The 23,020-nt window shown below is 42.6% G+C and overlaps 1 protein-coding gene and 1 long non-coding RNA gene across 5 annotated transcripts in view; both read right to left on the reverse strand.

The window, feature by feature from the left end:
- The window catches only part of LOC106589750 (mitogen-activated protein kinase kinase kinase 4), a 113,909-nt gene that overhangs the window by 11,716 nt on the left and 79,173 nt on the right, over nucleotides 1–23,020 (reverse strand). For all 3 annotated transcript variants that reach the window (XM_014180062.3, XM_014180061.3, XM_014180063.3), the window contains 3 exons: nucleotides 18,786–18,945; nucleotides 17,018–17,137; nucleotides 15,457–15,563 (listed from right to left, as the gene is read on the reverse strand). In XM_014180062.3, the coding sequence (XP_014035537.1) occupies nucleotides 15,457–15,563; nucleotides 17,018–17,137; nucleotides 18,786–18,945 (387 nt within the window). The remainder of the gene's footprint in view (nucleotides 1–15,456; nucleotides 15,564–17,017; nucleotides 17,138–18,785; nucleotides 18,946–23,020) is intronic.
- On the reverse strand, nucleotides 19,389–23,020 carry LOC123731453 (uncharacterized). Of its 2 annotated transcripts, XR_006762584.2 has the most exons (4): nucleotides 22,285–23,020; nucleotides 21,230–21,881; nucleotides 20,811–21,030; nucleotides 19,389–20,349 (listed from the first exon to the last, which is right to left on the reverse strand). It is a non-coding gene; the product is annotated as an uncharacterized LOC123731453 (long non-coding RNA). The 2 variants fall into 2 exon arrangements; XR_006762583.2 differs by having other exon boundaries at nucleotides 21,230–23,020.

A 23,020-nucleotide genomic window follows, 5' to 3' on the forward strand; every position in this document is an offset into this window, starting at 1 on the left:
GTGATAGTAGTAGTAGTAGTAGTAGTAGTGGTGGTGATAGTAGTAGTAGTAGTAGTAGTGGTGGTGATAGTAGTAGTAGTAGTGGTGGTGATAGTAGTAGTAGTAGTGGAGGTGATAGTAGTAGTAGTAGTGGAGGTGATAGTAGTAGTAGTAGTGGTGGTGATAGTAGTAGTAGAAGTAGTGGTGGTGATAGTAGTAGTAGTAGTAGTAGTAGTGGTGATAGTAGTAGTAGTGGTGATAGTAGTAGTAGTAGTAGTAGTGGTAGTAGTAGTAGTAGTGGTGATAGTAGTAGTAGTGGTGATAGTAGTGGTGATAGTAGTAGTAGTGGTGATAGTAGTGGTGATAGTAGTAGTAGTGGTGATAGTAGTAGTAGTAGTAGTAGTAGTGGTGATAGTAGTAGTAGTAGTAGTGGTGATAGTAGTAGTAGTAGTAGTAGTGGTGATAGTAGTAGTAGTAGTAGTAGTGGTGATAGTAGTAGTAGTAGTAGTAGTGGTGATAGTAGTAGTAGTAGTAGTAGTGGTGATAGTAGTAGTAGTAGTAGTAGTAGTAGTAGTAGTAGTAGTAGTAGTGGTGATAGTAGTAGTAGTAGTAGTAGTGGTGGTGATAGTAGTAGTAGTAGTAGTAGTAGTGGTGATAGTAGTAGTAGTAGTAGTAGTAGTGGTGATAGTAGTAGTAGTAGTAGTAGTGGTGATGATGGTGATAGTAGTAGTAGTGATGGTGATAGTAGTAGTAGTGGTGGTGATAGTAGTAGTAGTGGTGGTGATAGTAGTAGTAGTGGTGGTGATGGTAGTAGTAGTAGTAGTAGTGATGGTAGTAGTAGTAGTAGTAGTAGTGGGGGTGAGGGTAGTAGTAGTAGTGGGGGTGAGGGTAGTAGTAGTAGTGGGGGTGAGGGTAGTAGTAGTAGTGGGGGTGAGGGTAGTAGTAGTAGTGGTGGTGAGGGTAGTAGTAGTAGTGGTGGTGAGGGTAGTAGTAGTAGTGGTGGTGAGGGTAGTAGTAGTAGTGGTGGTGATGGTGGTAGTAGTAGTAGTGGTGGTGATGGTAGTAGTAGTAGTAGTGGTGGTGATAGTAGTAGTAGTAGTAGTGGTGGTGATAGTAGTAGTAGTAGTAGTGGTGGTGATAGTAGTAGTAGTAGTAGTGGTGGTGATAGTAGTAGTAGTAGTAGTGGTGGTGATAGTAGTAGTAGTAGTAGTGGTGGTGATAGTAGTAGTAGTAGTAGTGGTGGTGATAGTAGTAGTAGTAGTAGTGGTGGTGATAGTAGTAGTAGTAGTAGTGGTGGTGATAGTAGTAGTAGTAGTAGTGGTGGTGATAGTAGTAGTAGTAGTAGTGGTGGTGATAGTAGTAGTAGTAGTGGTGGTGATAGTAGTAGTAGTAGTGGTGGTGATAGTAGTAGTAGTAGTGGTGGTGGTGATAGTAGTAGTAGTAGTGGTGGTGATAGTAGTAGTAGTAGTGGTGGTGATAGTAGTAGTAGTAGTGGTGGTGGTGGTGGTGGTGGTGATAGTAGTAGTAGTAGTGGTGGTGGTGGTGGTGGTGATAGTAGTAGTAGTAGTGGTGGTGGTGGTGATAGTAGTAGTAGTATTAGTGGTGGTGATAGTAGTAGTAGTATTAGTGGTGGTGATAGTAGTAGTAGTATTAGTGGTGGTGATAGTAGTAGTAGTAGTGATAATAGTAGTAGTAGTAGTGATAATAGTAGTAGTAGTGGTCGTAGTAGTAGTAGTAGTGGTGGTCGTAGTGGTCGTAGTAGTAGTAGTGGTGGTCGTAGTAGTAGTAGTGGTGGTCGCAGTAGTGGTGGTCGTAGTAGTAGTAGTGGTGGTCGCAGTAGTGGTGGTCGTAGTAGTAGTAGTGGTGGTCGCAGTAGTGGTGGTCGTAGTAGTAGTAGTGGTGGTCGCAGTAGTGGTGGTCGTAGTAGTAGTGGTGGTAGTAGTAGTGGTGGTAGTAGTGGTGGTGGTGGTAGTAGTAGTGGTGGTAGTAGTAGTAGTAGTGGTGGTAGTAGTAGTAGTGGTGGTAGTAGTAGTAGTGGTGGTGATAGTAGTAGTAGTAGTAGCGGTAGTAGTGGTGGTGATAGTAGTAGTAGTGGTGGTGATAGTAGTAGTAGTAGTAGTAGGTGGTGATAGTAGTAGTAGTAGTAGTAGGTGGTGATAGTAGTAGTAGTAGTAGGTGGTGATAGTAGTAGTAGTGGTGGTGATAGTAGTAGTAGTGGTGGTGATAGTAGTAGTAGTAGTAGTAGTAGTAGTAGGTGGTGATAGTAGTAGTAGGTGGTGATAATAGTAGTAGTAGTAGTGGTGATAGTAGTAGTAGTAGTAGTAGTAGTAATAGTAGTAGTAGTAGTGGTGATAGTAGTAGTAGTAGTAGTAGTGGTGATAGTAGTAGTAGTAGTGGTAGTAGTAGTAGTAGTGGTGATAGTAGTAGTGGTGGTGGTGGTGATAGTAGTAGTGGTGGTGGTGGTGATAGTAGTAGTGGTGGTGGTGGTGATAGTAGTAGTGGTGGTGGTGGTGATAGTAGTAGTGGTGGTGGTAGTAGTAGTGGTGGTGGTAGTAGTAGTGGTGGTGGTAGTAGTAGTGGTGATAGTAGTAGTAGTAGTAGTAGTGGTGATAGTAGTAGTAGTAGTAGTGGTGATAGTAGTAGTAGTAGTGGTAGTAATAGTAGTAGTGATAGTAGTAGTAGAAGTAGTGGTGATAGTAGTAGTAGTGATAGTAGTAGTAGTAGTGGTGATAGTAGTAGTAGTAGTAGTGGTGATAGTAGTAGTAGTGATAGTAGTAGTAGTAGTAGTGGTGATAGTAGTAGTAGTGGTGATAGTAGTAGTAGTAGTAGTAGTGGTGGTGATAGTAGTAGTAGTAGTAGTGGTGGTGATAGTAGTAGTAGTAGTGGAGGTGATAGTAGTAGTAGTAGTGGAGGTGATAGTAGTAGTAGTAGTAGTGGTGGTGATAGTAGTAGTAGAAGTAGTGGTGGTGATAGTAGTAGTAGAAGTAGTGGTGGTGATAGTAGTAGTAGTAGTAGTAGTAGTAGTGGTGATAGTAGTAGTAGTGGTGATAGTAGTAGTAGTAGTAGTAGTAGTAGTAGTGGTGATAGTAGTGGTGATAGTAGTAGTAGTGGTGATAGTAGTGGTGATAGTAGTAGTAGTGGTGATAGTAGTGGTGATAGTAGTAGTAGTGGTGATAGTAGTAGTGGTGATAGTAGTAGTAGTGGTGATAGTAGTGGTGATAGTAGTAGTAGTGGTGATAGTAGTAGTAGTAGTAGTAGTAGTGGTGATAGTAGTAGTAGTAGTAGTAGTGGTGATAGTAGTAGTAGTAGTAATAGTAGTAGTGATAGTAGTAGTAGAAGTAGTGGTGATAGTAGTAGTAGTGATAGTAGTAGTAGTAGTGGTGATAGTAGTAGTAGTAGTAGTGGTGATAGTAGTAGTAGTGATAGTAGTAGTAGTAGTGGTGGTGATAGTAGTAGTAGTAGTGGTGATAGTAGTAGTAGTGGTGATAGTAGTAGTAGTAGTAGTAGTGGTGGTGATAGTAGTAGTAGTAGTAGTGGTGGTGATAGTAGTAGTAGTAGTGGAGGTGATAGTAGTAGTAGTAGTGGAGGTGATAGTAGTAGTAGTAGTAGTGGTGGTGATAGTAGTAGTAGAAGTAGTGGTGGTGATAGTAGTAGTAGTAGTAGTAGTAGTAGTGGTGATAGTAGTAGTAGTGGTGATAGTAGTAGTAGTAGTAGTAGTAGTAGTAGTGGTGATAGTAGTGGTGATAGTAGTAGTAGTGGTGATAGTAGTGGTGATAGTAGTAGTAGTGGTGATAGTAGTGGTGATAGTAGTAGTAGTGGTGATAGTAGTAGTGGTGATAGTAGTAGTAGTGGTGATAGTAGTGGTGATAGTAGTAGTAGTGGTGATAGTAGTAGTAGTAGTAGTAGTAGTGGTGATAGTAGTAGTAGTAGTAGTAGTGGTGATAGTAGTAGTAGTAGTAGTAGTGGTGATAGTAGTAGTAGTAGTAGTAGTGGTGATAGTAGTAGTAGTAGTAGTAGTGGTGATAGTAGTAGTAGTAGTAGTAGTGGTGATAGTAGTAGTAGTAGTAGTAGTAGTAGTAGTAGTAGTAGTAGTAGTAGTAGTAGTGGTGATAGTAGTAGTAGTAGTAGTAGTGGTGGTGAGGGTAGTAGTAGTAGTGGTGGTGATGGTGGTAGTAGTAGTAGTGGTGGTGATAGTAGTAGTAGTAGTAGTGGTGGTGATAGTAGTAGTAGTAGTAGTGGTGGTGATAGTAGTAGTAGTAGTAGTGGTGGTGATAGTAGTAGTAGTAGTAGTGGTGGTGATAGTAGTAGTAGTAGTAGTGGTGGTGATAGTAGTAGTAGTAGTAGTGGTGGTGATAGTAGTAGTAGTAGTAGTGGTGGTGATAGTAGTAGTAGTAGTAGTGGTGGTGATAGTAGTAGTAGTAGTGGTGGTGATAGTAGTAGTAGTAGTGGTGGTGATAGTAGTAGTAGTAGTAGTGGTGGTGATAGTAGTAGTAGTAGTAGTGGTGGTGATAGTAGTAGTAGTAGTAGTGGTGGTGATAGTAGTAGTAGTAGTAGTGGTGGTGATAGTAGTAGTAGTAGTAGTGGTGGTGATAGTAGTAGTAGTAGTAGTGGTGGTGATAGTAGTAGTAGTAGTGGTGGTGGTGATAGTAGTAGTAGTAGTGGTGGTGATAGTAGTAGTAGTAGTGGTGGTGATAGTAGTAGTAGTAGTGGTGGTGGTGGTGGTGGTGGTGATAGTAGTAGTAGTAGTGGTGGTGGTGGTGGTGGTGATAGTAGTAGTAGTAGTGGTGATAGTAGTAGTATTAGTAGTGGTGGTGATAGTAGTAGTAGTAGTGGTGGTGATAGTAGTAGTAGTAGTGGTGGTGATAGTAGTAGTAGTAGTAGTGGTGGTGATAGTAGTAGTAGTAGTAGTGGTGGTGATAGTAGTAGTAGTAGTAGTGGTGGTGATAGTAGTAGTAGTAGTAGTGGTGGTGATAGTAGTAGTAGTAGTAGTGGTGGTGATAGTAGTAGTAGTAGTAGTGGTGGTGATAGTAGTAGTAGTAGTGGTGGTGATAGTAGTAGTAGTAGTGGTGGTGATAGTAGTAGTAGTAGTGGTGGTGGTGATAGTAGTAGTAGTAGTGGTGGTGATAGTAGTAGTAGTAGTGGTGGTGATAGTAGTAGTAGTAGTGGTGGTGATAGTAGTAGTAGTAGTGGTGATAGTAGTAGTAGTAGTGGTGGTGGTGGTGGTGATAGTAGTAGTAGTAGTGGTGGTGGTGGTGGTGGTGATAGTAGTAGTAGTAGTGGTGGTGGTGGTGATAGTAGTAGTAGTATTAGTGGTGGTGATAGTAGTAGTAGTATTAGTGGTGGTGATAGTAGTAGTAGTATTAGTGGTGGTGATAGTAGTAGTAGTAGTGATAATAGTAGTAGTAGTAGTGATAATAGTAGTAGTAGTGGTCGTAGTAGTAGTAGTAGTGGTGGTCGTAGTGGTCGTAGTAGTAGTAGTGGTGGTCGTAGTAGTAGTAGTGGTGGTCGCAGTAGTGGTGGTCGTAGTAGTAGTAGTGGTGGTCGCAGTAGTGGTGGTCGTAGTAGTAGTAGTGGTGGTCGCAGTAGTGGTGGTCGTAGTAGTAGTAGTGGTGGTCGCAGTAGTGGTGGTCGTAGTAGTAGTGGTGGTAGTAGTAGTGGTGGTAGTAGTGGTGGTGGTGGTAGTAGTAGTGGTGGTAGTAGTAGTAGTGGTGGTGGTAGTAGTAGTAGTAGTGGTGGTAGTAGTAGTAGTGGTGGTAGTAGTAGTAGTGGTGGTGATAGTAGTAGTAGTAGTAGCGGTAGTAGTGGTGGTGATAGTAGTAGTAGTGGTGGTGATAGTAGTAGTAGTAGTAGTAGGTGGTGATAGTAGTAGTAGTAGTAGTAGGTGGTGATAGTAGTAGTAGTAGTAGGTGGTGATAGTAGTAGTAGTGGTGGTGATAGTAGTAGTAGTGGTGGTGATAGTAGTAGTAGTAGTAGTAGTAGTAGTAGGTGGTGATAGTAGTAGTAGGTGGTGATAATAGTAGTAGTAGTAGTGGTGATAGTAGTAGTAGTAGTAGTAGTAGTAGTAGTAATAGTAGTAGTAGTAGGGTGATAGTAGTAGTAGTAGTAGTAGTGGTGATAGTAGTAGTAGTAGTGGTAGTAGTAGTAGTAGTGGTGATAGTAGTGGTGATAGTAGTGGTGATAGTAGTGGTAGTAGTGGTGATAGTAGTAGTATTAGTAGTAGTAGTAGTAGTAGTGGTGGTGATAGTAGTAGTATTAGTAGTAGTAGTAGTAGTGGTGGTGATAGTAGTAGTAGTAGTAGTAGTAGTAGTAGTGGTGGTGATAGTAGTAGTAGTAGTAGTAGTAGTAGTAGTAGTAGTGGTGGTGATAGTAGTAGTAGTGGTGGTGATAGTAGTAGTAGTGGTGGTGATAGTAGTAGTAGTAGTGGTGATAGTAGTAGTAGTAGTAGTAGTAGTAGTAGTAGTAGTAGTAGGTGGTGATAGTAGTAGTAGGTGGTGAAAGTAGTAGTAGTAGTAGGTGGTGATAGTAGTAGTAGGTGGTGAGTAGTAGTAGTAGTAGTAGGTGGTGATAATAGTAGTAGTAGTAGTGGTGATAATAGTAGTAGTAGTAGTGGTGATAGTAGTAGTAGTAGTAGTAGTAGTAGTGGTGATAATAGTAGTAGTAGTAGTAGTGGTGATAGTAATAGTAGTAGTAGTAGTGGTGATAGTAGTGGTGATAGTAATAGTAGTAGTAGTAGTGGTGATAGTAATAGTAGTAGTAGTAGTAGTAGTGGTGATAGTAGTGGTGATAGTAATAGTAGTAGTAGTAGTGGTGATAGTAATAGTAGTAGTAGTAGTGGTGATAGTAGTGGTAGTAGTAGTGGTGATAATAGTAGTAGTAGTAGTGGTGATAGTAGTGGTAGTAGTAGTAGTAGTGGTGATAGTAGTGGTAGTAGTAGTAGTGGTAGTGGTAGTAGTAGTAGTAGTAGTAGTGGTGATAGTAGTAGTAGTAGTGGTGATAGTAGTAGTAGTAGTGGTAGTAGTAGTGGTAGTAGTAGTAGTAGTAGTAGTAGTAGTAGTAGTAGTAGTGGTAGTAGTAGTAGTAGTGGTGATAGTAGTACTATTAGTGGTAGTAGTAGTAGTAGTGGTGATAGTAGTACTATTAGTAGTAGTAGTAGTAGTAGTGGTGATAGTAGTACTATTAGTAGTAGTAGTAGTAGTGGTGATAGTAGTAGTAGTAGTAGTAGTAGTAGTAGTAGTAGTAGTAGTGGTGGTGATAGTAGTAGTAGTAGTAGTAGTGGTGGTGATAGTAGTAGTAGTAGTAGTAGTGGTGGTGATAGTAGTAGTAGTAGTAGTAGTGGTGGTGATAGTAGTAGTAGTAGTAGTAGTGGTGGTGATAGTAGTAGTAGTAGTAGTAGTAGTAGTGGTGGTGATAGTAGTAGTAGTAGTAGTAGTGGTGGTGGTGATAGTAGTAGTAGTAGTAGTAGTAGTAGTGGTGGTGATAGTAGTAGTAGTAGTAGTAGTAGTAGTGGTGATAGTAGTAGTAGTAGTAGTAGTAGTGGTGGTGATAGTAGTAGTAGTAGTGGTGGTGATAGTAGTAGTAGTAGTGGTGGTGATAGTAGTAGTAGTAGTAGTGGTGCTAGTAGTAGTAGTAGTAGTAGTAGTGGTGGTGATAGTAGTAGTAGTAGTAGTGGTGGTGATAGTAGTAGTAGTAGTAGTAGTAGTAGTGATAGTAGTAGTAGTAGTAGTAGTAGTGATAGTAGTAGTAGTAGTAGTAGTAGTAGTAGTGGTAGTAGTGATAGTAGTAGTAGTAGTGGTGGTGGTGATAGTAGTAGTGGTGATAGTAGTAGTGGTGGTGATAGTAGTAGTGGTGATAGTAGTAGTAGTGATAGTAGTAGTGGTGATAGTAGTAGTAGTAGTAGTGGTGGTGATAGTAGTAGTAGTAGTAGTGGTGGTGATAGTAGTAGTAGTAGTAGTGGTGGTGATAGTAGTAGTAGTAGTAGTGGTGGTGATAGTAGTAGTAGTAGTGGTGGTGATAGTAGTAGTAGTGGTGGTGATAGTAGTGGTAGTGGTGGTGATAGTAGTAGTAGTGATGGTGATAGTAGTAGTAGTAGTGGTGGTGATAGTAGTAGTAGTAGTGGTGGTGATAGTAGTAGTAGTGGTGGTGATAGTAGTAGTAGTGGTGGTGATAGTAGTAGTAGTGGTGGTGATAGTAGTAGTAGTAGTGGTGGTGATAGTAGTAGTAGTAGTGGTGGTGATAGTAGTAGTAGTAGTGGTGGTGATAGTAGTAGTAGTAGTGGTGGTGATAGTAGTAGTAGTAGTGGTGGTGATAGTAGTAGTAGTAGTGGTGGTGATAGTAGTAGTAGTAGTGGTGGTGATAGTAGTAGTAGTAGTGGTGGTGATAGTAGTAGTAGTAGTGGTGGTGATAGTAGTAGTAGTGGTGGTGGTGAAAGTAGTAGTATTAGTAGTAGTGGCGGTGAAAGTAGTAGTATTAGTAGTAGTGGCGGTGAAAGTAGTAGTATTAGTAGTAGTGGCGGTGATAGTAGTAGTATTAGTAGTAGTGGCGGTGATAGTAGTAGTATTAGTAGTAGTGCCGGTGATAGTAGTAGTAGTAGTAGTGGTGGTGATAGTAGTAGTAGTAGTAGTGGTGGTGATAGTAGTAGTAGTAGTAGTGGTGGTGATAGTAGTAGTAGTAGTAGTAGTAGTAGTAGTAGTAGTAGTAGTAGTAGTAGTGGTGATAGTAGTAGTAGTAGTGGTGATAGTAGTAGTAGTAGTGGTGATAGTAGTAGTAGTAGTGGTGATAGTAGTAGTAGTAGTAGTAGTGGTGATAGTAGTAGTATTAGTAGTAGTGTAGTGTAGTGATTTTAGTAGTAGTGTAGTGATTTTCCTTTTCAAACAACCAAAAGTGAGCAGGTGTAATCTGAATAAAGGGAAAAGGGCCATTCTTGAACATAGGATGAGACATTCCTACCAATTTACTAGAGAAGCAGTTTGGATTTAAGTATAACTTTTGTATGACTGATGCCTTTAGTGAGGGGTCACAACTTGCAGACTTGTTTACGCTGCTGTGCGTTTTTGTTGCCGATCTTACTTTGATACCTGACGGTTTTTTACTTTTTCATTACCGTATATTTTTACTTTTTCCCTCACTCAACTTTTTTCCATTCATCCCCGGAGGTTTTATCTGGACATGGTTCGTCAGGACTTCAAACAGCCGAAGCTAAGTAACATTAACATGATGCCTTCTAATTGCAGTCGTTGTACTTATAATATACAGGAGAACGATCGCCTTACGGCAAGGATAGCTGTGCTGCAAGCCCAGCTTCAGACGCGATCGTTAGGCAAGGGTAATTTCAGTGTAGGAAAGGATGAAACAGCGTCTGTGCCACCAGTAAGTACAGATAGTAACGTTAGTATAAACCCCCTCGCACGGTCCCCGCAGCCGGACATCTTTCTCATGGCTTCTGGAGGGAAACGCTGTAGGAATGCTCAACCGGTGTCGCTTATTCAGCCGACAGAAACTTTCAACCGGTTCTCCCCATTAAGCGAGTCGGAGTCGGAGGCCGAGACTTCTCTGGTCTCTACTCCTCCCGTTGTGGGGTCTGAGACGCCGACGGCTCCCACCATTAGCTCTGACAAATTGAAAACCCTAGTCATTGGCGACTCCATTACCCGCAGTATTAGACTTAAAACTAATCATCCAGCGATCATACACTGTTTACCAGGGGGCAGGGCTACCGACGTTAAGGCTAATCTAAAGACGGTGCTGGCTAAAGCTAAAACTGGCGAGTGTAGAGAGTATAGAGATATTGTTATCCACGTCGGCACCAACGATGTTAGGATGAAACAGTCAGAGGTCACCAAGCGCAACATAGCTTCAGCGTGTAAATCAGCTAGAAAGATGTGTCGGCATCGATTAATTGTCTCTGGCCCCCTCCCAGTTAGGGGGAGTGATGAGCTCTACAGCAGAGTCTCACAACTCAATCGCTGGTTGAAAACTGTTTTCTGCCCCTCCCAAAAGATAGAATTTGTAGATAATTGGCCCTCTTTCTGGGACTCACCCACAAACAGGACCAAGCCTGGCCTGTTGAGGAGTGACGGACTCCATCCTAGCTGGAGGGGTGCTCTCATCTTATCTACGAACATAGACAGGGCTCTAACTCCTCTAGCTCCACAATGAAATAGGGTGCAGGCCAGGCAGCAGGCTGTTAGCCAGCCTGCCAGCTTAGTGGAGTCTGCCACTAGCACAGTCAGTGTAGTCAGCTCAGCTTCCCCTATTGAGACCGTGTCTGTGCCTCGATCTAGGTTGGGCAAAATTAAAAATGGCGGTGTTCGCTTTAGCAATCTCACTAGTATAAAGACCTCCTCCATTCCTGCCATTATTGAAAGAGATTGTGATACCTCACATCTCAAAATTGGGTTACTTAATGTTAGATCCCTCACTTCCAAGGCAGTTATAGTCAATGAACTAATCACTGATAATAATCTTGATGTGATTGGCCTGACTGAAACATGGCTTAAGCCTGATGAATTTACTGTGTTAAATGAGGCCTCACCCCCAGGTTACATTAGTGACCATACCCCCCGTGCATCCGGCAAAGGCGGAGGTGTTGCTAACATTTACGATAGCAAATTTCAATTTACAAAAAAAAAAACAACAATGACGTTTTCGTCTTTTGAGCTTCTAGTCATGAAATCTATGCAGCCTACTCACTCACTTTTTATAGCTACTGTTTATAGGCCTCCTGGGCCATATGCAGTGTTCCTCACTGAGTTCCCTGAATTCCTATCGGATCTTGTAGTCATAGCAGATAATATTCTAATTTTTGGTGACTTTAACATTCACATGGAAAAGTCCACAGACCCACTCCAAAAGGCTTTCGGAGCCATCATCGACTCAGTGGGTTTTGTCCAACATGTCTCTGGACCTACTCACTGCCACAGTCATACTCTGGACCTAGTTTTGTCCCATGGAATAAATGTTGTGGATCTAAATGTTTTTCCTCATAATCCTGGACTATCGGACCACCATTTTATTACGTTTGCAATTGCAACAAATAATCTGCTCAGACCCCAACCAAGGAGCATTAAAAGTCGTGCTATAAATTCTCAGACAACCCAAAGATTCCTTGATGCCCTTCCAGACTGCCTCTGCCTACCCAAGGACGTCAGAGGACAAAAATCAGTTAACCACCTAACCGAGGAACTCAATTTAACCTTGCGCAATACCCTAGATGCAGTTGCACCCCTAAAAACTAAAAACATCTGTCATAAGAAACTAGCTCCCTGGTATACAGAAAATACACGAGCTCTGAAGCAAGCTTCCAGAAAATTGGAACGGAAATGGCGCCACACCAAACTGGAAGTCTTCCGACTAGCTTGGAAAGACAGTACCGTGCAGTATCGAAGAGCCCTTACTGCTGCTCGATCATCCTATTTTTCCAACTTAATTGAGGAAAATAAGAACAATCCGAAATTTCTTTTTGATACTGTCGCAAAGCTAACTAAAAAGCAGCCTTCGCAAATGGAGGATGGCTTTCACTTCAGCAGTAATACATTTATGAACTTCTTTGAGGAAAAGATCATGATCATTAGAAAGCAAATTACAGACTCCTCTTTAAATCTGGGTATTCCTCCAAAGCTCCATTGTCCTGAGTCTGCACAACTCTGCCAGGACCTAGGATCAAGGGAGATACTAAAGTGTTTTAGTACTATATCTCTTGACGCAATGATGAAAATAATCATGGCCTCCAAACCCTCAAGCTGCATACTGGACCCTATTCCAACTAAACTACTGAAAGAGCTGCTTCCTGTGCTTGGCCCTCCTATGTTGAACATAATAAACAGCTCTCTATCCACCGGATGTGTACCAAGCTCACTAAAAGTGGCAGTAATAAAGCCTCTCTTGAAAAAGCCGAATCTTGATCCAGAAATTATAAAAAACTATCGGCCTATATCGAATCTTCCATTCCTCTCCAAAATTTTAGAAAAAGCTGTTGCACAGCAACTGACTGCCTTCCTGAAGACAAACAATGTATACGAAACGCTTCAGTCTGGTTTTAGACCCCATCATAGCACTGAGACTGCACTTGTGAAGGTGGTAAATGACCTTTTAATGACGTCAGACCGAGGCTCTGCATCTGTCCTCGTGCTCCTAGATCTTAGTGCCGCTTTTGATACCATCGATCACCACATTCTTTTGGAGAGATTGGAAACCCAAATTGGTCTACATGGACAAGTTCTGGCCTGGTTTAGATCTTATCTGTCGGAAAGATATCAGTTTGTCTCTGTGAATGGTTTGTCCTCTGACAAATCAATTGTAAATTTCGGTGTTCCTCAAGGTTCCGTTTTAGGACCACTATTGTTTTCACTATATATTTTACCTCTTGGGGATGTCATTCGAAAACATAATGTTAAATTTCACTGCTATGCAGACGACACACAGCTGTACATTTCAATGAAACATGGTGAAGCCCCAAAATTGCCCTCGCTAGAAGCCTGTGTTTCAGACATAAAGAAGTGGATGGCTGCAAACTTTCTACTTTTAAACTCGGACAAAACAGAGATGCTTGTTCTAGGTCCCAAGAAACAAAGAGATCTTCTGTTGAATCTGACAATTAATCTGGATGGTTGTACAGTCGTCTCAAATAAAACTGTGAAGGACCTCGGCGTTACTCTGGACCCTGATCTCTCTTTTGAAGAACATATCAAGACTGTTTCAAGGACAGCTTTTTTCCATCTACGTAACATTGCAAAAATCAGAAATTTTCTGTCCAAAAATGACGCAGAAAAATTAATCCATGCTTTTGTTACTTCTAGGCTGGACTACTGCAATGCTCTACTTTCCGGCTACCCGGATAAAGCACTAAATAAACTTCAGTTAGTGCTAAATACGGCTGCTAGAATCCTGACTAGAACCAAAAAATTTGATCATATTACTCCAGTGTTAGCCTCCCTACACTGGCTTCCTGTTAAGGCAAGGGCTGATTTCAAGGTTTTACTGCTAACCTACAAAGCATTACATGGGCTTGCTCCTACCTATCTTTCCGATTTGGTCCTGCCGTACATACCTACACGTACGCTACGGTCACAAGACGCAGGCCTCCTAATTGTCCCTAGAATTTCTAAGCAAACGGCTGGAGGTAGGGCTTTCTCCTATAGAGCTCCATTTTTATGGAATGGTCTGCCTACCAATGTGAGAGACGCAGACTCAGTCTCAACCTTTAAGTCTTTACTGAAGACTTATCTCTTCAGTAGGTCCTATGATTAAGTATAGTCTGGCCCAGGAGTGTGAAGGTGAACGGAAAGGCTGGAGCAACGAACCGCCCTTGCTGTCTCTGCCTTGCCGGTTCCCCTCTTTCCACTGGGATTCTCTGCCTCTAACCCTTTTACAGAGGCTGAGTCACTGGCCTACTGGTGTTCTTCCATGCCGTCCATGGGAGGGGTGCGTCACTTGAGTGGGTTGAGTCACTGACGTGGTCTTCCTGTCTGGGTTGGCGCCCCCCCCCCCCCCTTGGGTTGTGCCATGGCGGAGATCGTTGTGGGCTATACTCGGCCTTGTCTTAGGACGGTAAGTTGGTGGTTGGAGACATCCCTCTAGTGGTGTGGGGGCTGTGCTTTGGCAAAGTGGGTGGGGTTATATCCTGCCTGTTTGGCCCTGTCCGGGGGTATCATCGGATGGGGCCACAGTGTCTTCTGATCCCTCCTGTCTCAGCCTCCAGTATTTATGCTGCAGTAGTTTATGTGTCGGGGGGCTAGGGTCAGTCTGTTACATCTGGAGTATTTCTCTTGTCTTATCCGGTGTCCTGTGTGTATTTAAATATGCTCTCTCTAATTCTCTCTTTCTCTCTTTCTGTCTTTCTCTCGGAGGACCTGAGCCCTAGGACCATGCCTCAGGACTACCTGGTATGATGACTCCTTGCTGTCCCCAGTCCACCTGGCCGTGCTGCTGCTCCAGTTTCAACTGTTCTGCCTGCGGCTATGGAACCCTGACCTGTTCACCGGACGTGCTTGTTGCACCCTCGACAACTACTATGATTATTATTATTTGACCATGCTGGTCATTTATGAACATTTTAACATTTTAACATTTTGACCATGTTCTGTTTTAATATCCACCCTGCACAGCCAGAAGAGGACTGGCCACCCCTCATAGCCTGGTTCCTCTCTAGGTTTCTTCCTAGGTTTTTGGCCTTTCTAGGGAGTTTTTCCTAGGGAGTTTTTCCTAGCCACCGTGCTTCTTTCACATGCTTTGCTTGCTGTTTGGGGTTTTAGGCTGGGTTTCTGTACAGCACTTTGAGAATATCAGCTGATGTACGAAGGGCTATATAAAAATAAATTTGATTTGATTTGATTTGATTAGTGGCGGTGATAGTAGTAGTATTAGTAGTAGTGGCGGTGATAGTAGTAGTATTAGTAGTAGTGGCGGTGATAGTAGTAGTATTAGTAGTAGTGGCGGTGATAGTAGTAGTATTAGTAGTAGTGCCGGTGATAGTAGTAGTATTAGTAGTAGTGCCGGTGATAGTAGTAGCAGTAGTGGTGGTGATAGTAGTAGTAGTAGTAGTAGTAGTAGTAGTAGTGGTGGTGATAGTAGTAGTAGTAGTGGTGATAGTAGTAGTAGTAGTGGTGATAGTAGTAGTAGTGGTGATAGTAGTAGTAGTGGTGATAGTAGTAGTAGTGGTGATAGTAGTAGTAGTAGTAGTGATAGTGATAGTAGTAGTGATAGTAGTGGTGATAATAGTAGTGGTGATAATAGTAGTGGTGATAGTAGTAGTAGTGATAGTAGTAGTAGTAGTAGTCGTGGTAGTAGTGGTGATAATAGTAGTAGTAGTAGTGATAGTAGTAGTAGTGCTAGTAGTAGTGCTAGTAGTAGTAGTAGTGCTAGTAGTAGTAGTAGTAGTAGTGATAGTAGTAGTGATGATAGTAGTAGTGATAGTTGTAGTAGTGATAGTAGTAGTAGTAGTGATAGTAGTAGTAGTAGTAGTGGTGATAATAGTAGTAGTAGTAGTAGTGATAGTAGTAGTAGTAGTGATAGTAGTAGTAGTAGTGATAGTTGTAGTAGTAGTGATAGTTGTAGTAGTAGTGATAGTTGTAGTAGTAGTGATAGTTGTAGTAGTGATAGTAGTAGTAGTGATAGTAGTAGTAGTAGTAGTAGTGATAGTAGTAGTAGTAGTAGTGCTAGTAGTAGTGCTAGTAGTAGTAGTAGTGATAGTAGTAGTAGTAGTGGTGGTAGTAGTGGTGATAATAGTAGTAGTAGTAGTGATAGTAGTAGTAGTGGTAGTAGTGATAGTAGTAGTAGTGATAGTTGTAGTAGTAGTAGTGATAGTTGTAGTAGTGATAGTAGTAGTAGTGAAAATAGTAGTAGTAGTAGTAGTGAAAATAGTAGTAGATATGCTAGAACCAAGGGGGAAACAAGATGGATAGTATGAGGACCATTGTGGTTAAATGTCAGCTCAAAGTTCCCCTTGAGTGTAGGAGAGAGTGTGTGTGTGTACATTCTTACTTTCCCAGTCACCATCTCTATGAGGACACATCCCAGACTCCAGATGTCTGCTGCTCGTCCGTGACCTTCGCCCTTTGCCCTGGTAATGACCTCAGGTGCCATATATGCTGATGAAGAGAGAGTAGGAAAACAGCAGGTTAACTCAACTAGGCAAGCGATGATCTTTTGAACTTACAAATGCACAGAAAACATGACATTCTCCATTCTTGTGTAGACATTGACAACTGTACAGCAGGGAGATTAAACAGAGATACAACACAACAATGACAAAGGAGCACAGGGATGGCCACATACACACTACGATAACAAATGACCCAGGCTTTTGTAAACTCACATTGCCTCGTGAGTACTTTCATCAGATGAGAAATAGTGACCCTGCTGGTGCCAACGGGTGGTGACATTACATTTACATTTACATTTTAGTAATTTAGCACAGGGAAACTTTTTCATAGCAAATTCCTCAGGGACCCCCTTATAATCAGAACACAACTCGAGTAAAATAAAAATAGCATACAAGGAGTTTTACTTCGGCAGTGCATGGCTGGACGAATCAAGTCTCAGGCATAGGTCTCTCATTTTAAAGGCCCGACTCTTGGCATTGGAGAGAACATTTTCAAGCTAATTTCCTGTAATTCTACATATTTTGTCATGGGCAGAGATTTTGTTGATGTTGCAGATATAAAACTAGTATCCTGCAATTCCTGCAAAAATGAGGCAGAGAACAAACTTAGAAGTTTTAAAACTTAAAGTACAGTGCATTTATGTCATTTTGGGGGAACAAGAAGTATTGAGTTGAAAAATGTACAACTGGTGGATTGCTGTGGATACCAATATCAATGTGAGATTCCAGGCTCATGTTCAAGGTAATAATTAAAACAAATATATATTTGGAGATCTGGCCTTGAGAACCAGATTTAGCAGACGCTCTTATCCAGAGCGACTTACAGTTAGTTAATTCATCTTTAAGGAAGCTAGGTGAGAACAAGCACATTATCACGGTCAATGCTATCCGGGATCCTTGGGACGTCTCTACCCTAAACACCAACTCCCATCTTTACCCTAACACTAAACATTTCAAACGCCAACTTCAAAAATGGGTTAGTGAGGTCCCAAGGACCCTGGATAGCATGGACCGACCATATTATTTATCAGTCATAGTAAGTGAAAACTTTTTCTCAATAAAGCTGCTGTCAGCAAAGTGCAGGTGTTAGTGCAAGGAAGGCAAGGGTGTTGTGTATTATTCATTATAAACTGGGTGGTTTGAGCACTGAATGTTTATTGGCTAACAGTTGTGGTATATCAGACCATATACCACGGGTATGACAACACATTTATGTTTACTGCTCTAATTACGTTGGTAACCAGTTTAAAATTGCAATAATGCACGTTGCGTTGTGTCTAAGAACAGCCCTTAGCCGTGGTATATTGGCCTTGTACCACACCCCCTCGTGCCCCAAAATATTTTTTTTTCTTTCTTTTTTGGAGAGGTAGGTTGTCAGACGTTTTCAGGAAGATGGACATTTAAAACTGAAGTACTATTGGAGTTATGCGTCTCCCTCACCTGCTGTGCCCATGGTGCTGTTAACCTCTCCGGGCATGGTCTGTGCGTTGTTCAGCTTTACAGAACAGCCAAAGTCCCCCAGCTTGATCAGGCCGGACGACGTCAGGAAGATGTTGGCTCCTATGGTAGAGACGGGGAACGGTGACAAAGAGGCCAAGAGAGTGATTTTGATTGATTTAACCAGAGAAGTCACATTGAGACAAGGATAACACGAGCAGGAGTAGTGAGAGAAGCATGGAGAGGGAGAGTGGATTCATAGTCAGTAAGATCAATTACTCCTGCTGCGTCAATGAAACTGGAGACACAGCAAGGTTTGATGACTAAATCTCACAACTATGATAGCTTTAAACCCCCAGCCAATTTCACTGATGCTAAAATGCATTAACTGATTAATAAGGTGCCTGCACAACCCTGACATTGAACTGAGAGACAGAGAAACCATTGCACTCACATCTGTAGCCATGAAACGCTTTGAATGGCTGGTCATGGCTCACATCAACACCGTCATCCCAGACACCCTGGACTCCAATGTGCATACCACCCCAACAGATCCACAGATGACGCAATCTCTACTGCACTCCACACTTCCTTTTTCCACTTGGACAAAAGGAACACCTACGTGCAAATGCTGTTCATTGACTACAGCTCAGCGTTCAACACCATAGTGCCCTCAGCTCATCACTAAGCTAAGGACCATGGGACTAAACACCTCCCTCTGCAACTGGATCCTGGACTTCCTCAGGTAGTGAAGGTAGGTAACAACACATCCGTCACGCTGACCCTCAACACTGGGGCCTCTCTGGGGTGCATGCTCAGTCCCCTCCTGTACTCTCTGTTCACCCAAGACTGCGTGGCCACGCATGACTCCAACACCATCATTAAGTTTGCCGACTATATGACGCTGGTTGGCCTGATCACAGATGAGAGTCTATAGGGAGGTCAGTGACCTGGCAGTGCGGTGCCAGGACAAATCCTCTCCCTCAAGGTCAGCAAGACAAAGGAGCAGATTGTGGACTACAGCAAACAGAGTGGCGAGCACGCCAAAATCCACATCGACAGCCTGTAGTGGAGCGGGTCGAGAACTTCAAGTTTGTTGGTGTGCACATCATTAAGGATCTCAGGAGGCTGAAAAGACTTGGCATGGGCCCTCAAACCTTCAAAAAGGTTTTTAGCTGCACCACTGAAAGCATCTTGACCGGCTGCGTCACCGCTTGGTGCGTCACAGCTTGGCATGGCAACTGCTTGGCATCCGACTGCAAGGCACTAACGAGGGTAGTGCGTATGGCCCAGTACATCACTGGGACTGAGCTCCCTGCCATCCAGGACCTCTATACTACGTGGTGTCAGAGCAAGGCCCTAAACATCTCTAACCACCGAAATTAGACTGTTCCCACTGCTACCACACAGCAAGTGGTACTGATGCACCAAGTCTGGAACCATGAACAGCTTCTACTACCAAGCCATGAGACTGCTAAATAGTTAGTTAAATAGTTAACCAAATAGCTTCTCAGATTTTCTGCATTGGCCCTTTCTTCACCAACTTTGACTCATCACATATGCTGCTGCTACTGTTTATTACTGCTACTATTATTTCTCTATTTTCTTTCTCTCTGCATTGTTGGGAAGGGACCGTAAGCATTTCACTGTTAGCCTACACCCGTTGTTTACAAAGCATGTGACAAACACAATTTGATTTGACTAGACCAACAGTAGTCTAGAGAGAAAGAGAGACGTCTCCTCCAGAGAGAGGTGCTGACTGCTAACTGACCCTTGATGTCTCGGTGCACAATGCCATGTTCGTGGAGCACGTTGATGGCCGTGGTGGTCTGTTTGCTGTACAGCCTGATGACGTGTTCCTGTAGGCCAAGCCTGGACACCTCCTCCAGGGTCCCCTCATCACAGTACTCCATGAAGATGTACATCTCCTCCTGGTGGGGGGAGGGAGGGGGACACACAATCAAATACTATTTATGTAGCACAGACCGTTAATGCATACATCCAACCTGATGATAAAGCCCCTTCATACATGGTTTCATCTCATTCTTACAGACTAACTGAAATTGAACCGAACTTTGAAACTTTTCCAGTTCCCTGGCTTTTCAGAAATTCTGGTTGGAGGATTCCCTCTTAATTCTGGGAACCTCCAACTAGAATTTCTGAAAAGCTAGGGAAAGTTCCTAGAATTTTGTAACCCATACACGCATGCTCTTACCCAGTCTCAAGAAAATAACTTTTTGGCTCACCTGCCAATCATTTTTTACCGGCCAAAATAATGAATTGCCTTTTTGTGTCACATATACATTCATTTCAGTACATTTCACTGAGATAATAAGTTATTATGTTGAATACAAACTTAAAAAGAGGCCAGAGCAAAATTTGAAACATGATTTTAATATATTGATAAGCGGTTAATCAAATCAAGTTTATTTGTAGAGCACATTTAGAAACAACTGTAGTTGACCAAAAGTGCTGTACAGAGTGAAAACACGCCAAACAGTGGGCACACAATGAAATAAACAAACATATCAGATACAATGAATAAGAATACATAGAAGTCAAAACAGGGCAACAGCAATGGTAAGATAGTTATGAGAAGTGCAGTGGAAGCAGGTCAACAAATCCTTTACTTTGAGTAGAAATACCCTGATAAAATACAGGTAAAACAGAGACTTATCAGACGCTGGTTAATTTTGGCTGTGGCTAGATTTAATTTCCCAGCCTGAATACAACTTAAGTCTTGAACTCAAAATTCTACTGAAGTATTTGCTATTAAATGTACTTAAGGATCAAACATAACAGTACATTTGAAGGTTTTGTAAACCTATCAGATGCTTAATCATTTTAATAAACTTAAACCTCCTCAGACTCCTCACTCTCCACCGCAATCACCCTCTTTGCACGGTCCATGAAGTCTGGCCTCTTGCTCCTGACAGAGTCCTGGTGCCACAGCATCACAGCTTTTATCAGATCATACTCCCTGATCTCTGGAGAGGACAGCTGGACCATAAGGAGATCTGACAGTGTATCAGACTTTAGGTTGGACCGCCAATCGATTTTCACCTGTTTCATGGTATTAAAACCTCTTCCACATTCAGCTGTGGAGGCAAGGAAGGACGGGACCAGGTCAACCAATGCCAGCAAATCAGGGCAGGAATGCTGATGGCTCCTGTTGACACAGAACCAGAACATCTTCTGCAGGGACTGGGGCTCTTAGTACATCAGCACCTTCAGGACAGTCCACTGGTCAGGGATCCTTTCAACATGGATGCCAGAGGTCTCCAGGACAGGCTTAAAGTGGTCCACCAGGGTTTCCAGTTCAGTGTCACCAAAATCTAGAATAATTGTATACATTACAACAAGCACAATGCAGTTTTAATTCTCTTCTCTATAAAAATATGATCATGAACCTGAACCTAACCACCCTGTAATAAAACATAAAGTAGCCTGCTGCTTCATCTCCTGACTCTGGCCAGTTGGTGAAGCTGACCAGCTTGGTGGAACACAGGACCCCTACACTGGTGTCCTGGAACCTGTCAGTCATACTCTCAACTAGCCTGTCAAGCATTTTGTGATGTGACGAGGGTCTTGCTGTCACCTCTGGCCAGCGAAATTCCCTCATATCTGTTGGTCATTGTGGCCTTCATCATGGGCCCTTCTCTGATGATGACTGGCTCATTTTACCATCCTTTCAGAATTTTCCTTTACAACACTCTCACTATCTCCCTCTCTTATTGACCTAATCCTTTCTCTTAATTCTCTTAAGTATTTCTTATCGCAGCTTAAATAAAAATACCTGGTTTTGTACTTCTTAAGTACTGCCTGTGTTGAGCACAATGAGCTGTGGGCTTCTGCTATGGTGATGGTGGACCTCTGCAGACAGGCAGCTCAGGTGTGTTTCGTGTGTCATGCAGGAAGCCACAGAAGCGGATAACAGCCTCCCTCGCAGTACTGTAGTATTTCCTGGCCTTGGCCTGCTGGACACCTCAGACATTTTGGGCATCAGCAGATTGAATCTGAAATACATAAAGAACAAAGATATACAAATAGACAATTACTTGCTGGCCAAAAAAAATGATATTAGACATGACATTTTATCAGTGCATAAAGCATTGAAACATGATGTTACCAGTTGTAACTGTTTGTTGTTATTTATTGGACATTAGATATTGATGATGACTTTGAGTACTTAGCATAGCAATCTAGAGCCACTACCTGTTCCAGGTGCTGGACAAGCCCCTGGTAACCTCGCAGGAAGTGGTCCAGTGCACGCAATATGTGTCCTACCCATCGGGTCCTGCCAAATCTGGTGGGCACCAGTGGAGTGTGGCCAAGAGCCTGGAAGCTGTTTACCAGGTTTTCCCTGTTTAGTGGACTGGTGTAGAGCCCACTGAGGAGGTCTTCTACTTTCTGAAACATCACGTTGGACCGGATAGCATCAGAAAAGGTTAGTTGAAGGCAGTGTGCCATACAGTGGATGCCGATGATGTAGGCCCTGTTTCCCATCACCCGGCTGACCACACCATTCTTGGCTCCGGTCATCACAGCAGCTCCATCTGTTCCCAGAGCGAATAACTTGCTCCCCCACTCATCACACACTCCCTCCATGATGGCACTGACAGTGTTGCTTGTGTGCCGCGTCTGCCTTCACTGACTTGATGCCAACAAACTTCGACTCGATCTTTCCCTTGTGACAGAATCTGACAAACTAACTCCTCTTTCACAGAACTGTCTGTGGAGGCATCTGACATGACGGAGAGAAATATGGTGTGTCTCTCCACCTCTGCAATATGGTGCATAAACTCTTTGGCCTGCTTCTCATTTCTATATGTTGAGCCCACAGCGATTCCTTGTTTTTTCGTCCGAACTGCAAAAATCAAACATCAAATTAATTCAATAATTAAATATACAAATCATATTATCCGATATAGCTGGCAGTTGATTGTGCTAAATTAGCCTTCTACCCTTTGTTTACTTAAGGATCAACACTAAGGCTGGTAAATTGTGTCATAATGGTTTAAAATGTAAACAGCATCTGGAGACAAACATTAAAATAGAATGTTACAGAGCCATAGGAAAGCATGGAGATCCATGTCAGCATCAATAGGCCTATAATGTTATGGTATTTATACACTATTTGGAGGTGAACCAAAGCTTATCAAGAGCTGAGAAATAACCTACAATACTGGACCACGTCTGCTAAATAGACTTGAAAACACTAGCTACAACAGTACTAGTCAAGCTACAAGAGTAACAACATTTTCACTTACTCACACATCCACTCCAAGTCAGAATGTGGTCTCGCCTTCTTGCCAATGGCATGTACAGTCCTAAACAGGATCTTCATCTTCGTGCTGGTCTGCTCTGACATTGCCATTAACACCGTCACAGAGGGTGTCAAGAGGAGAGGCTCCGGGACACGATTGAGTCCGGGACACAGACACCCAGGCAATGTGACACTTGCTGCGTTCATGGTCACGAATGTTCTCCAGCTTCATTGTTTTATTTCTGATGACAAATGAGTTGTTTCTGCTTGTATCTTTAGCATACTGGCGACACACAGAACAACTCATCACCACAGCATCATACTGTAGCCAGCCTCTTGAAACTACTTTATCTCCAAACCTCCATTCTCACCAAACTATCTTTTTTAAATGTGATTTGTCCTCCTTTTCGTCTGTGTGTTTTCGTTTCAAAGGATGGCCTAATCCAGGTAAATGTCACCAAATAACAACTATTTAATGAACGGTAGCTAGCAGCAGACCCATGGCAGGTGAGCGTTGTCGAGTAGCTGACGTCCTGAACGGTAAACAGTGCGGCGAAACTAGAAGCACTCGAGACAGTCTGTGGCTGGCAAACCGAGACATCATGCCAGATATATTCTTACATGACTATTTTGGTACAAACATTTACCCGCCAGTGTGGCGGATAGCCTTCTGAGATTTACTCGACAAACAGAAAATCTACCCGCATTTGGTGCTTGGCGGGTGTTAATTTCAACCCTGC

This window comes from Salmo salar, chromosome 28 (genome assembly GCF_965601325.2).
Source record: "Salmo salar chromosome 28, fSalSal1, whole genome shotgun sequence".
Taxonomy (NCBI): Eukaryota; Metazoa; Chordata; class Actinopteri; order Salmoniformes; family Salmonidae; genus Salmo; species Salmo salar.